This window comes from Drosophila tropicalis, unplaced genomic scaffold (genome assembly GCF_018151085.1).
Source record: "Drosophila tropicalis isolate 14030-0801.00 unplaced genomic scaffold, ASM1815108v1 contig_593, whole genome shotgun sequence".
NCBI classification, from domain to species: domain Eukaryota; kingdom Metazoa; phylum Arthropoda; class Insecta; order Diptera; family Drosophilidae; genus Drosophila; species Drosophila tropicalis.
Genome location: NW_027173070.1, coordinates 22093668 through 22110047, shown reverse-complemented (window position 1 = coordinate 22110047; position 16380 = coordinate 22093668). Strand labels below are relative to the sequence as shown.

General features: G+C 37.9%; 2 protein-coding genes across 2 annotated transcripts; both read right to left on the bottom strand.

Annotated features, from left to right (window-relative positions):
- Positions 1–6973: 6973 nt before the first annotated feature.
- LOC137577685 (mucin-2) lies at positions 6974–9332 on the bottom strand. Its single transcript, XM_068291222.1, has 3 exons — positions 9267–9332; positions 8866–9198; positions 6974–8796 (listed from the first exon to the last, which is right to left on the bottom strand). Exons 1-3 carry the CDS (start codon positions 9324–9326, stop codon positions 7063–7065), a joined length of 2127 nt encoding a protein of 708 aa, XP_068147323.1. The 5' UTR covers positions 9327–9332; the 3' UTR covers positions 6974–7062.
- Positions 9333–9704: 372 nt separating this feature from the next.
- LOC137577660 (uncharacterized) lies at positions 9705–10577 on the bottom strand. The gene is made up of 3 exons (XM_068291196.1): positions 10521–10577; positions 10143–10460; positions 9705–10078 (listed from the first exon to the last, which is right to left on the bottom strand). The coding sequence occupies exons 1-3, from the start codon at positions 10569–10571 to the stop codon at positions 9752–9754; spliced, it is 696 nt and encodes a 231-aa protein (XP_068147297.1). The 5' UTR covers positions 10572–10577; the 3' UTR covers positions 9705–9751.
- Between the last annotated feature and the right edge of the window lie 5803 nt (positions 10578–16380).

Below are 16380 nucleotides of genomic sequence, written 5' to 3'. Positions count from 1 at the left end.
TTTTTATGACAATAACGTAAAAAGTAACGAAGTTATTGACAAATGTCACTGTTTTCGATCGATCGTTCCTAAGAGGGCTATATGATACAGTCACCCGATCTTCATCAAATTTGGCACTGTCATTTGTAGGTGTAGGAAACTCACTTATGTATGTATATCAATAGCGCAGAAAATAACGAAGTCATTAAGAAAAGTCACTCTTTGTGACATTGGCGTTTACATGAGAGCTATAGGATATAGTGATTCGATCCGGCTGAGTCCTGTTTCGGTCTAGGAGAAGTTTGCGTTTATCCAGAGGGACGAACAGACGGATAGACAAACGGACGGACATGGCTATTTGAACTTGTCTCCTCGTGCCGATCAAGAATTTGTATGTATACTTTTATATGGTCGTAGATGCATCCTTCTATGCGTTTCGACATAAATAAATATACCCTTTTTGCAAGGGTATAAATATAAGTTTGTATGACGGGTTAAAAATTTTTATAAAATCCTAATAGTTTGTATAAAAGAAATTATAAGCATAACACAATTTCACAGTCTAAATAATTTTAGTTTTGGATGCCGATAAATAAGTAATTTTTTACAGAGTGATTTTTGCTTTGATAGTTTATATTAATAGACTATATCGGTTCTCTTAAAATTTCCAACTATATATAAACAGCTTAAGGGTAAAACAGAAATAAATACTTTTGTATATTGCTCCATAGAAACTTTTCATATTCTTATGTGAACCATGCTGGTTCAAATGCATTAAGAAGACAAACTCATTAGACGAATGGTGAATAAAATTTTAAAAAGTTCTTAAGTATAGTTCTTGGAAAAACTTTCTAGACATTGTCTGAGTGGGTTATTAATTATAACATTCTGATGAGAGGACTTTACTTGTTGAAGATGAACATGTTTGTTGTGTGCATCGTTGAAAAGGAATTAGAAACTAGTCACTAAATATTTTGAAGGGAAGATTGTTCCTGGATTTCGAAATATCAGCAGGTTTATAGGTAATATCTTGCTTATAGAGAGGAAAGTTTGTTTGTTCTGATTTCGCTGAATTAAAACATTTTTAAAGTATTTGAGACAGATTGGCATGAAGTGGTACAAATTTATCATTCATGTAAATTTATCTACAATTTCCTATATGGTAACTATCTATCAGAATATAGTCTGTATTCTCTTTGGAACATGAACACTTGTCATCAAATTATCCTTTACTGCTCTTTGGCTCTTGCAATAATAAACGACCCACAAAGCAATATTTTTCAAGAATTTCCAGTTAAAAGTGTCGTATTGACTTGGTGGTTCATGAAAATATGAAAGATAAAGGACTTTATCGCGATAAATGGCATTCGATAATGACCAATACATTAAAATAAACTGAAATGTTTGGGGCATCAATAGGCATTGTAACTTTTCTATGGACAGGTGAGGGGTTGGAGGTGATGGAGGTGATATGGAGCACTCTTTTACATGGCATTTGTTGCATTATATGAGACCATTATGGTTTCCGCTGACTGTGCTTAAAATGGCATGCGGCTGTGCCGCAATGGATGTGGCGCATAGCGAATACCATTCCAATTCGTTGCATGCCACAACAATATAAACAAATGCATTCGACCGCATGCACACACTCACACACACACATACAAATATACATATTCGGAGAGAAAAGAGAGAGAAATAACTAAACATGGTCTGGACATGGCAACATAACAAAACCAAAATTTACCCCAAACTCAAATTGAAAATATACAAACAACAAAAAAACAAAAAAAGAGGAAAAAGGTAAACCTATTCTCCTCCCTCCTTCCACCTCCTGCGGTGATTTCCACCAAAATCGAGCATAACAAGCTAATTTATGTGTGCAACAAAAACTTCTTTTGGCATTTCATTTTGCAAAATGGCACGGCCAGTTAGATGGTGCATGTGTGTGGGTGTGTAAGCTGGGTAAGTTTCCAATTGATTGAATATCCATTTATTTCCATTTTTTCCTCCCACCAGGCGGTGCGATGTGATCATTATGTATGTATATCTGGCTAATGAATTAGTAGAAAATGAGGTACATTATGGTATAGATATCATATTTTATGATTAAACAACTTTTGTGGATAATTCAATCAATCGCCATTAAAGTGTGAAACAGAGAGAGAGAGAGAAACCGAGTTGAATGGAAGCAAAAAGAATGGTAAAACTTTTTCCAGCCTCTTTCAATTTTCTCTCAAAACGAACGGTTGGCGGAATTTAACTTCGATTTATTTCAATCAGAGACCATAAAATTGCAGTAAATTAAACAGTTGTTACTTTTACATTACGCATTCGATATGCAGATGTACGAATATATATATATATATATTTGGAGTTGTTGTTTATATAGAAATCTCTCTTCGTTTAGTTTGGCCATTATCCATCTCTGGCCAAAGACGTCGACAGAGGGGGACGACGACGACGCATTGTATTAGGCTGGCCAAATTTATGGACACTTGAGGCAGCGAGTGGTGGTAAGCCACTAGAAGAGTCTAGAGGTGGCACAGCCACTTAACTAGACTGTGAGACTAAGGCCAGGTTAGGCATAGGGTGTTAATGGACGTACTTGGGGAATTTATGGTCATGGCCTGTGGCGGCGGCAATGTCTTCTGTTAAATGGATAGCCAACACACACTTATGTATACTTACAGATACTCACACACACACACACACACACAGATACGCAAATAAAGTTGACACTGGGCAAAAGGAATTGCTTCGGCTTCCTGGAAAAACAACAATTCCTTTTGTCAACTTTTCACTGGCAACTTTCCCCCCACCCCCTTATCCATTCCATTCTTCTTGTGTCTGCTTATTCAACTCTCTCAGTTTGGCTTCCTTTTTTATGGCTTGGCACACACACACGCACACTTTTCACACACACTCGCTTACATATTTACTATACAAATTACAGTTTTTATTGCAAGTGATTGTATTTTGTTGTTGTATTTTAAAGATACATTTTCCGGCATATAAAAGGCATACCCAAGCCAAGCCAAGGCCAGGCAAGGCAAGGCACGTGTCAAGTTCATTTTCTCAAAAAGCTAACAAAAAAATAACAAAAAAGGTACGGAAAAGAGAGCATTTTTAATGGTTTATTTATGATGTGCTAAAATTGATATTGCTCTTGTTTATAAGTATGCATTTGATTTCCCTTGTTGTGTATACATATATATTTCAGCACTCACACACACACACATATGTATAGTATATGCTGATGTATATGTATTATATTAGTGCCACAGATTGTTGCGTGTACACAAATTGTTACTGATAATTATATGATATAGTTTGTTTTCACTATTGCAACGGGACACGCAGCCAAATGTATGGGAGAACTATTTGTATGTATATACGAATATAATTTCTGTTTGCGTGTCTCTCATTTGGTTTATGCTAATTTGAAAATTACTGTTGCACTTTTTTGAGATAAAATGCCCTTGGTAAGGTTTATATAGAATGGGTCACGAATTGGTCACGCACAACAAGGATGTATTTATAATCACTCCTAGATAATTATGTTTCACCAACTTGTAATTATATTTAAATTACTTTACATTACTAAGAATGAACTATTTGAATTAATTATTAAATCTTATTGATTATAATTAATAATTATTGATTTAAAAGGAAACTACTTTAGATAAAGGCTCTGTGAATCATCTTTATCTTTTTTTGTAATTTGTTGTTATTTTGATTATTATATTTTGAATTTAGTTGTGATTTGTTTTTGGTATAAGTCAACTAAGGGTATCTATGCTTCGGCTTGTTTAAGTAACCTTTTGATGTGCTTTTTTTATTATATTTTGAATTTAGTTGTGATTTGTTTTTGGTATAAGTCAACTAAGGGTATCTATGCTTCGGCTTGTTTAAGTAACCTTTTGATGTCCTTTTTTTTGGAAAATTTTTCCCTTGAGTTGGCTTTAGTTAAATATGTATGACATGCAAATGGCGGTCTGATACCAATTAACTTTGATCGATTTAACAAAATTGAAGGGGAAATTCAAGTCAGTTTTATGCACAATTAATTGTGGTTTTCTGGCAGCAGACAAAAACAGAGAGAGAGAGAGAGAGAGAGAGAGAGAGAGAGAGAGAGAGAGAGAGATAGAGTGATAGAAGGATATATGATAATTGGAACTGGTAAAGTTAGATTATAAGTTCTTATTTATATAGTTTTAACGGGAAAAGTTATCATACATATATTTGCATACACTATGTTGAAATATTCCTCCCATGCTGTTGGCATGGCCTAAATTTTTGTAAAATAAATTATAATATAGACGGCAAACAAGCAAATTTATTTATATATAAATAAGAGGAGAAAGCGAATAATGTATACATATGCAATCAAAATACCAAAATATATTCTTAGTTTTTGCTGGTTTTGTTGCTCGGTTTGTTGATTTTTCATATTTGGCCATTAGCGAAATATGTACATATGCAGTTATGTGGGCGTGAAATATTTCCCACAAACATTCATTTATACATATGTAGAATACATATGCAAACAATTATTGCAGGCAAAATCAGGGGAGTGCGATTTGGGTGTGAATGAAACGAGCAAAGCAAATGGCACACCATTTATATGTTGATGCGCGAAAGTGTTGCCTACTTTTTGGCTTGCTGATGTATTAATACAAAAACGTGGCAACATTTTGGTTCTTTTTGTTGTTCTCGATTCTCTAGCTAAAGGGTAAGCAGATTTTACGGTGGAACAAAAACCAAAGGAGGCGAGTAAATGCCAGGATATCACAAGAGTGAAAAATGTTTACGGAAAACATAAAGACATCAACTGAGAACTTAGTATAAATAGCATAAATACTGGATTAAAAACCATTAGGGCAACTAAATATCAATTATAAATAATTTTGCTTAAAAGATTTCACAATTCTTCACTTTGAGAAAGCTGTGTACGATCCTTTGCAAGGATATCACATGTTCGGCGTGTTCAAAATGTCTCCATTAGAGGCTGCTGCTACTGTTTGCTGTTTGTTACTTCCGCTGGTGCCTCTCATTATTCTTGTTGTACTGTTATTATAATACTTTTATGCTGTGTCGTTTACCCTCGCTCTTGTCGGCTGCTGTTGACTTAGTCAAGAGCAATTAACATGCAAATAAGGCCTATTAGTTACCCAAATGTCAGTCTGTCAGCTGCTGCGTCTCTCAGCAGGTTGGTTTCTTTGCTTATTTCTACCTTTTGGCGCTGCTGTTGCTTCTTCTTCTTGTTGCTGCTGCTCTTTTGTGAACATCGTCAGGGCGTTTCACTTTAATGACTTACTAATTTCAAGTTTTTTTTTTTCTTTACTGTTTTTTGTACCTTTTGCATCGTTGTCGTCGTTTCTCTCCTCTTTTACTCTGGTTGGAAACGTTAAAAATCTTAATTGGCAATTTAGAGAGAAGACCAAAGCTAAGTAAGAGCAAAATAACGCTCAACCGAGAGGAGTTCGCCTCTATCGTATTAAAGTTTAGTGTTATGTTTTTTATTTTGGAAAACTTTTGATTTTCAACACTCTAACCCTTTGCCGCTTAACCCTTAATCTAATCATGCTTCTCTTAGTTCCTTTTTTATTTTGTATTATATTATGAACTTTTCTGCCATTAATGTTAATTGATCATTTAAATTTTTTGTTGTTTCAACATTTTCATTAAAACTTTCATTCAGGCCAATAACTGTATAAGCGACAGAGAGAGGGGGAGAGAATGAGTGAGATAACTTTATTCGCACTGTGGCTGGGTGTGAGTCTCATTGATTTACAAGCTTTTGTATGGAATTCACTGGAATCACGAATCGTAGGAATCACATGCAGAGTGAAATTAACACGAAAAAATATTTACTTACACTCATACCCTCAACTCACACACATCCAAAGAGAAAAAGAGTCATAGGTGGCGAGAAGCTGGTGATGCAATTTATAGCCCTGCCTGAAGCTGTTGCCGTTGCTCTGGCTGGTCAGTGAATGGCAGCAACTTTAACACCTTCTCAATGGCTCTGGAACGATGCTGAAAGTGAGGTCAGCAAACACACACACCCCCACACCTCCGCATACACACTCCTACAGATACAATAGAGCTGTGCTGACAACGAATGCTGAGGGTGATGATCCAGGTTGATTTATCTACTGGCGCTGAGGTTAAAAGTTTTGCGCATACTTCCATTGTTTAGGTCAGATTCCTTTTGTGTATGCACAACCGCTGCAGCCACTCTACCCACACACACTCACACACACATCAAGCAGACCCATATTCAGCCATGCAGACAGCTATTGCAACGGTGGTAAAGCTTCATGGGGTTATGCAAATGTCGGCTGCCTTTTGCAATTATTCAACTTTTCTCTGTAAATTCTACCCTTGCCCGTAGCCTGTGATTTTTGTCTATTTAATCTATGATTATTTTATTGGCTTGGCTTAAGTTGTGAGCCATGGGTATTAGTCCTCTCGTTCTTCTCATTGGCATCACAAGATGCTGACAGCCAAACTCATTATTTAGCTTCAGTGAGCGAATGTTACTAATTATGGTGCTTTGCCTTCTCGTTATGTTTTGCGGTTTGCGTTTCTTACTTTTCGTCCTCATCACATTTTTTGGTTTTTTCCGCTTTCTTCCCATTGGCATTTTCGTTTAGTATTATTGACAGTGGGCGCCCAACTCTTGAGCCATGGCAATATTTTGCTGACGTCTGAGAGAAATCCATCATTTCGCAAACCCCAAACCATTTGCGACACGTGGCCAGGCCGTTTGGCTAATAAATCTTAATCAGTTGGCCTGGCTAAGTCAACACGATGAACCTGGCATCCCAACTGGGCGGTCTTTCTCCAGCCATCTATCTTGCTCTCTCTTTCACTTTGCCTTTAATTTGTGGTACCTCTTACTTCTTGTCAATTGTAGCTGAAAGTGATAGCTTATCAATTCTCAGCCCCCACCACTGATTGGCCAGCGCATAATCACTAAAATCGCTTTAATGCTGATAAATTTATTTTTGTTTGCTAAAATTAACGAATAGACTATTGCCAACATTTAAACGAAGTGCGGAATTAATTGCTTCTTTATAGGCCCAAATCATGAAGAAGTTGCTCCAGCCAATTGCCACGGGTAGTGGTGGAAGGTGGAGCAACAGTGGTTGTTACATTCCATTGGGGTCCAATTGTGCTGTTACCTTGGGAAGCGGTAGAATTGTTCCACCAAGGACGATCGGTAGTCGTATTCAATTGGGGCAGAGTAGTGTTCAATTGTGGAGGAGAAGCCGTGGAGTTGTTCCACCAAGGACGATCGGTAGAGTTATTCCACCAAGGGCGATCGGTGGTGGTGTTCAATTGTGGAGGAGAGACAGTGGAGTTATTCCACCAAGGACCTTCCGTCGAATTGTTCCACCAAGGACGATCGGTAGTCGTATTCAATTGGGGCAGAGTAGTGTTCAATTGTGGAGGAGAAGCCGTTGAGTTGTTCCACCAAGGACGATCGGTGGTGGTGTTCAATTGTGGTGGAGAGGCAGTGGAGTTATTCCACCAAGGACCTTCGGTAGAGTTATTCCACCAAGGGCGATCGGTGGTGGTGTTCAATTGTGGAGGAGATGCAGTGGAGTTATTCCACCAAGGACCTTCCGTCGAATTATTCCACCAAGGACGATCGGTGTTGGTGTTTAATTGTGGAGAAGCCGTAGAGTTGTTCCACCAAGGACCTTCGGTCGAATTATTCCACCAAGGACGATCGGTGGTGGTGTTCAATTGTGGAGGAGAAGCCGTGGAGTTATTCCACCAAGGACCTTCGGTAGAGTTATTCCACCAAGGACGATCGGTGGTGGTGTTCAATTGTGGAGGAGAAGCCGTGGAGTTATTCCACCAAGGACCTTCGGTAGAGTTATTCCACCAAGGGCGATCGGTGGTGGTGTTCAATTGTGGAGGAGATGCAGTGGAGTTATTCCACCAAGGACCTTCCGTCGAATTATTCCACCAAGGACGATCGGTGTTGGTGTTTAATTGTGGAGAAGCCGTGGAGTTATTCCACCAAGGACGATCGGTGGTAGTGTTCAATTGTGGAGGAGAAGCCGTGGAGTTGTTCCACCAAGGACCTTCGGTTGAATTATTCCACCAAGGACGATCGGTAGTGGTGTTTAATTGTGGAGGAGAGGCAGTGGAGTTATTCCACCAAGGACCTTCGGTAGAGTTATTCCACCAAGGGCGATCGGTGGTGGTGTTCAATTGTGGAGGAGAGGCAGTGGAGTTATTCCACCAAGGACCTTCCGTCGAATTATTCCACCAAGGACGATCGGTAGTGGTGTTTAATTGTGGTGGAGAGGCAGTGGAGTTATTCCACCAAGGACCTTCGGTAGAGTTATTCCACCAAGGACGATCGGTGGTGGTGTTCAATTGTGGAGGAGAGGCAGTGGAGTTATTCCACCAAGGACCTTCCGTCGAATTATTCCACCAAGGACGATCGGTAGTGGTGTTTAATTGTGGTGGAGAGGCAGTGGAGTTATTCCACCAAGGACCTTCGGTAGAGTTATTCCACCAAGGACGATCGGTAGTGGTGTTCAATTGTGGAGGAGAGGCTGTGGAGTTATTCCACCAAGGACCTTCCGTGGTGTTCCAGCTTGGGGGAGCAATGGTAGAGTTCTGGGGTGGCAACGGTGCTGGTGGGGCTGCCCCGGCTAGACAATTAGACAAACTCTCTGATGCACTAGCCAGACGCGATATAGTCTTTTCGATTTCTTTCACAACGCACTGTCGCTTTTGCCAATAGTCTCGTCGCACTGGTCGCACTGAACCCAGCAAGGTCATTACCTAAACAGCAATACAATTTTGAATTTAGTTCGGAAAAGAACATAAACACTTCCTCTAAATGAATCTTACCCAATCTGCATAGCAGTCATGGGCACTGCGGTAGGAAACTTCAATTCGCGCACAGTTGAGCAGCTCATGTTCGAATTTCTCTTTCTCAGCAAGGGCATTTCCATGCTTCAGATATCGGCGGAAGAGGCCTTCATCAATACGTCCGCATCGACGAATCTCCCAGCCTGCGGTGAGCAATATCTCAATGTTCTTCAAAGTATAAATTTCCGTACAAACATCCAATTGAGTCACATTGGACAACTCTAGATTGCCAGTGATGGCATCGAATAACAAATGCTCCCAGCTAAAGCCATTGGACACCGAGTTCGTGTTAGGTTCAGCAGCAGTAAAAGCCTAATACGGAATGAATAAATTACATACTCGGCGAAGGATAAGATTGAAAATGCGGTGACAAGACTTACTTGGGCGCTAAAAAGAAGCGAGCAAACCACCAGGAGTTTGCAAAGAACCTCCATCATCATGGCGATTCTTTTCGATTCTGATTTGCTCAACTGACAGACCGATCATTTTAAAGCAGCGGCACTTCGTTTGTATGTATATTCTATGTGTGTGTGGAAAACAATTTGTTTTTATTTATTTTTACTTTTTTTTCAACATTTTATTAATTGAGTTTATCTATATTTAAAGTTTTCAGTCAATTAGCTTTTCGCTGTCGTCGGCGTCATCGAATGTGATAAGGCCTAAGCACCATAATTGATGATAACGATTTTGTTGTATTTCTGTGTGGTTCTCTATTTCTAGTCTTTCGGTGTGGTTTTTGATGACTATGCAAGTACAGAAGACCCGAATATGTTTTTAATCAATTCCCATAGGGTGATTAATACAGAGTCTTGTTCATGTTTTGTTTTTGTTAAATTGCAATATTTATTCAAACTGATATGAAAGTTTAGTTTTCTTCATCATCAACATCTCCGTGCACTTCTTCTGAATCTTCTTCGTGCTCATGCTTGTGCTCAGGCTCATGCTCATGCTCCTGGTGCTCCTGAGACTCCTGTGGGTGATATGCCATGAACTCCCTCTGGGCTGGGATCTTGCTCATACAAGTGTCGTAATCATTGGCCGACTGAATGTTCTGTACTTTGGCCTGACTGACAGCAGCGCTGATGCAATTAGCCCGCTCAGCCTCCACGCTTGTGGCATTGGATGAGAACTGTGAAATGCTCTGGTAAGCCAGCGTGTTGGAGTTATCCAAAAGTTGCAAATTCTTTTCAAACTGTGAAAAGAATAAGTTATATGAAACAATGAACGACTAACATGGGCAAGAGTCTTTAACTCACATAGGCAACAGTGCAGTTAAGGTAGAGAGCAGAGTCGGTTAAGTTTTTGCATAGCTGCAAGTTCTGTTCCAATTGCAGTAATTGGCTGCGGACCGTAGTCACCGAGGAGTTGCTACTCAAATTATTGGCCACAGTTGTGCGATTGGCAGCCTCCTCGCAGGCATTGGTGGCATTGGTGAGTTGATCCACATTCTTGCTAGTGGCATTGTTGTAGTTATTGGCACAGGTTGTGCCTGCGGGTGACAGAGCGCGTGCATCTCCGGTGAAGGGAGCCATGACCATGCGGAACAGACTCTGATCTGCGGGGCCAGCAGAGACCTAAGAAGAAATTAAAGTAAGTTACAGTACATATACAGTTATCTTTACACATTTACTCACACTCAAGAGTGCCACGGACAGGATGGAAACCAGACGGATGAATTGATGCATCTTGATTTATTGTTTGCTTTCTAAATGATATTTCCAAAGACGAAGCTCTTTTTATAGCACTTCATCTCCGCCCGAAAATGTTGCACTAAAATCTTCTTTTCGTTTTTTTTGTTCTTTGTGTTTTTGCACGATAAAAGAGACATGTTTGTTAATTGGCTTTTCTGCAGTTTACTGAATTCTCATCTCTCTTTGATATGAGTTAGTCATGGTTAGTTTGGCTGCCAAGGTCTTGGCACAACCGAAATACTAATCAATGTTCATGTCATTATGAATTTTTTTCCTCTCTTTATTGGTTATCAGCTGAACGGGTCGACAAGTCTGGTAGACAAGGTCTCGCTTTTATCTCTGATATGATATAAGCAATTATTTTTAAGTAAATCACTGACTCACTGTGAGCCAGCCAGCCCACTGTAAGGTGGCAATATTTTCAAAAATCCCCCAGGAAGCTTCAATTATGAGTAGATCATCAATACAAAGTATTTGAATTTTCTGATCTGTTGATAAAGAGCGAGGTACTTCAAGTGTCAGACACATCGATTAAAAATATCTGTTGTGTCTATCTCTAAGTTCCAAGAAGTAAGAAAATATTTAACTTTCTGGGCATTGTGTTCCGAGAATTGGTTACAATCTAAGCCCCTTGATAAATTATAATGTTTTAAATAAATTGAGTTCCGTGAATTCTCTTATCACAATACCTTTTCCATATCAATAACTTTCACTTAACTTTGGCTGCTTGAATTTCAATTTATTTTCATATCAATGTTGCTGGGCCCTTACTCATTCACATTTAATTAACGATTCTTCGGCAAAAGTCTCATCAATAAATGGTTGAGCATTCGCTTTCGCTCATTTAATTCATTTTTCATTCAAAAATCAGGACCGATATCGTTGCCAAAATACATACAGGTTACTACATACATACATGTGCACAAAAGGACTTTCATACACACATATACATACATACACACATACATGCAAAATAATTTTGAAAAGTGGCTAAGTTTACTGGCTGCCAAAAAAGGCAGTGACAGATTTATAAAAGAAGACTGGAATACCAACACTGAGATTTCGTTACAGATCCTTACACTTGAAAGAATTTGTTATATACACATACACAAAGTTGAGAAAATAGAAAGATTAACTTAAGTTTTTCCACTAAAATTAAAAACGAAAGGTTTTTCATTCCCCCCAACATTTCTTGGGTAAATCGTAATATAAGCATTGTCGATAGATTCTTGAATCCACTGATTACCATTGAAGGAATGAAAGGATTACGACAAATCTCCTTATCCTTATTCAAAGTTGTCTATTTGGAAGAGTGGGTGTGGTTTAGTAATGTTCTTTATACAATTAAAAACATTTATTTATAATTTATTAATACAACACATATAGTAAATCATTAGCTACTTCTGATTTATTCTTTTTCTTTATTTTGAACAACACGGAAATAGTCTTTTTCACGAAACGAAGTGTTCATCTTCTAATTTTTGTATCAGCAATCTCTTTGTTCTAAGTTTTGTGATTATCACATACAAATATGATGATGAAGACATTTCTAACTCCAAAAGCCACTCACTATGCTCGTTTTAACGAGGCATTAGCCAATTCTTCTCATAGATGAAGTGATATCCTGTTCGTTCATCACGGTGGATATCAAAAACATGTGAGATGTATTGTCTTTAAGGAAGTCTTTTACATCAATTCGAATTAAGAACTATGTAGAAATTGTTATCTAAAAAAGTAATGAAATACATTCCCGTAGCCAGCCTGTTCGCAATGTTCTTTGAGTTTCATAATTCCAAGAGATTAGGTCGCTGTTTGCCACAGACTTTGCTATAAATATGACTTCTCAGGACTTGTAAGTTAAGCCTTTTTTATTTGCAGTGTACTTATAACAAAATTTTATGTGTTGAAGTTGTTGCTGCTGTCTGGTTGTGCTGCCATTGTCGTTGCCATTTTGCTATGGTCTCATATATCATGCGACACACCAAACAAGATTTATAAGGTAAAACATTGCCCCATCGTTGTATGAAGTATCCAATGTGGAGCCGCACCTCAAGAGAAAATAAAGTCAATGGAGAAAAGAAAAAAGGAGCATTTTTTGGGCCGCCTCAACTCAAACGATTAATCAAAAAGTATAAAGTGCAGGCGAAAGGAGGTAACTTTTCGAGGTGCCACACACACACACACACACAAACACATAGAGAAAGAAAGAAGAGAAAAGGTCGAAGGCTTAGCTTTGAAAATTTGTTGTCGTGCCAGTCGCATCTGCCACTTGAGTTCGCTGTGGTGGCTTGGCACTTCAGTTTGTATCACGTGCAGATTTAATAGGCGACAACTGCTAATTTGAATGTGGGCAGCCATTTTGTTTCTATATGAGTGGCTGTCTGCATGTTTGTTTGTTTGTTTGTTTGTTCGCTTGTGTGCTGACTTGACAGCAACAACTCGCCAAGGTAAGCCGCGGTTGAGTCTCATATCATTCGTTGCGGATGTTGCTCTTGCTGCTTCTGCTGTTGATTTTCAATGGCTGCTCGTTTAATGACACCCCATTGTATGGATGTATGTGTGGGAGTCCTTCACCAGGGAGTCAAGCACTGAGCCAACTGAGTGTCGAGTCATGTAATGCGCGCTTCAAGTGGGATGCCTTCTGTTTTGTTAACAGCTTTTAAGTAGCTGTTAAGCATTTTCATTACACACATACATACATACTCCCGAAAAAAGCGCAATAATGATTTATATGCCACCCTTCAACCGCCCCTTCTCAACTCCTCTTTCAACTCATCTCTCTCTCTTTCTCAGTGCTACTCTTGTAGTCCCTTTCTTGTTTTATTTTCATTATTATTATTTTTTTTTCTTGCCTCTTTCCCTTTAAAAATTTTGTCATTAAAAATGGCATTTCATTTCAAGCATTTCATATGCCGCACGTGAGAGTTGCGCATTTTCATGCTGCCATTTGGAACATGGTTGCACATTGTTGTTGTCATGGTTGCTGTTGTTGCTGTTGTTGGTTTTGCTCCTGCTGCTGCGGCAGCTTCCTTTGTTTGCTGCAGCTTTGTATGCAAATAAATGGGCGGGTGGTCTAGACAGACACGCACAATGGCAATGGTTTTAATATGGCAAAGGCATAAATATAAAGGAAAAGCAAAAATCTGTCTGTGTTGGCCAAAAAAGAAGAAGAAAAACGAAAAGCAAAATAGAAAAACAAATATAGAATGACCGAAAAGCCGCATTGCAATCGAAATTAAAACTGCTGCGTCTATTAAAGCGGTTTTAACCTGGCCAGCAAACAATTTAAGATAAAGCACATTAAAAGGAATTTTAACCACTTTTGACTTATGTAATTATGAAAATATCTATCAAGTATTTTTTGTCATTACCGATTGAAACAAGCTTACAAAAGTTTGCAACAAAAATTGTGGCAAATTAACAACATGATGAATATAAAACTATGACATTGTTTGCTTACGTCATCGAACATAACATTTTGTTTAATTTTTTTTTGCAAAATGTAATTAATTATGTTTCAGTACTTGAAATATATGACTTTCTATCCTCAACTTAATAACAATGACTTCTGCAAATAATTAAAATTTTCAACTACATTTCACTGCTGTTTTTTTTCCCAGCAAAATATTGTTCAAAACAAAAAACATTTCAACAACGTATGTAGTATGTATGCACGAGGGCAGTCCGATAAGTACTTAGCCCACAGATGAAAAACCAAAATTTTGGAGAAGTGTCGATTTGTTTCTCGACATAGTCATCTTTGATCCAGCGGTGCTCCAACTTTGTTAACCCGTCTGAAAAATAAGCCTAGGTGGCGGCTATGACTTCCTCATTTGACTCAAACTTCTGCCAGGCTAGTGACTTTATCAAGTTTGGAAACAAAAACAAGTCGAACGGGGCCAAATTTGGAGAATACGTTGGATGAGGCAACAGTCTGCAGCCCAATTCGACCAATTTGGCTATGGCGACGGCGGAGGTGTGAGCCGATGCGTTGTAATGTGGAAGATAACTTTTTTCTTCCTTGTGACTGTTTTGCCCTTCTTCAGGTAGTCGATGTAGATCACAACTTGTGAGTCATTTCACCTTTCCGGCTAATAGGACAGTCTTCGCTTCTTCGGATCAGATTAGTCTGTTTCGACTGTTCCTTGGTCTCTTTTCCCATTTTTCTAAAATTCGTGGACCCGCTCGCTTCTACACGGAGTCCAATCAAAGCCACAAATTCGATTCGACTCAAATTTTGTGGTTTGTCATCGGGTGGTGAGGCTAAGTACTTATTGGACCACCCTCGCATGTTAGTACGTTTTTTTTAGACTTCAAAAGGGCTTTTTTGTTTAAAAAGTTTGTCAAAGGACTAAAAAATAGTTCAGTGTTTAAAAGCAAACCAGCTTAAAAAAAAAAAATGGCTTTAACAATTCATTTAACGCTTGTACAACTTTATATTTAAGTTGGGTACTTGATTCAGGGAATTGAATTAGATTTGGAATAATTTCCTTGCCCAAAAAAGTTTGTCAAAGGACTAAAAAATAGTTCAGTGTTTAAAAGCAAACCAGCTTAAAAAAAAAAAATGGCTTTAACAATTCATTTAACGCTTGTACAACTTTATATTTAAGTTGGGTACTTGATTCAGGGAATTGAATTAGATTTGGAATAATTTCCTTGCCCAACAATGGAATTTAGCACTCAATTTCAATTTTTTAAAAGCCACCGATTAAAAAAGTAATAGGATATAAAATCAAATCTGATGGTAAATTAGTATTATTGTGATTTGGTATTTGTACTTACCGCTCAACTTCAACTTACATTAACAAAAGAAAAACTTTTTAAGGACTCTTTAAATTCAATCACATTTTCTTCTGGCAATTCATCAATAATTTCTCTTTTATTGACGTCACCTTTTAAATGTTTTTATGCTTTGAAATATCGCTATATGCTTAATGAGGATGCAGATTGAACTATTTTGATTCTGTTTAAGTCCACTGTATCTATAGGTATTAAAAGGACTCATTACACCATTTGCCATAGACGAGCATGAATTGGTGGTCAACGTGTAACAACTCATAGTTCACGTTTTTGATGATATACCTAATAATACGAATATACTCAGTCTACCCTTCAGCACGTGCTGTCTGTATTCTGTATTCGTATTAAGTTTGTATTACAAATATCTATATACACATATCAGTGGAGACCCATTAAATCTACAATATTGTTGCTTTCGAGCTCTAACCCCCGATGAAGCAATACTGAAAGGTAGTTCCGCCCGGGATAATGGAAAATATTGTGGTTAACGCATAACTTTTCATATATTACAAATTTAAGGTCATTTATCTAGTTCTGTGATTGTCTATTTATATATCCATCTCTCCATCCATATTTCATCCTCTTAAGAGTAAATTCTTCCATCTTCTATTTATTATCTTTCTATCTGTTTTTTCATGTCTATTTGATTTGTTTTCTTTCTGTCTGTTTCACAATTCATTTAACTATTGATTCCGCCTCTTTTTAAATAGGACGCTCACTAGGGTGATATTTATATTTCTATTTGTCTATCTAACAAAGTTCATAACCACATTGATAAATACAACGGACACAACTTTGTAATGCTAATTATAACAAACGTGTGAATAAGAACAATTATAATCTTAATAGAATATAAAATTTATATATTTAACAATTTAAGTCCCCATGTATGCATTTCATTTCATCAACCCTTCCATTTACAGAGTGTCCAGTCTGTGGCATAATTATTCTTTTGTTCTATTCATTCTATATGCATCGAATGTGTGTTTGTTATTGACTTTTG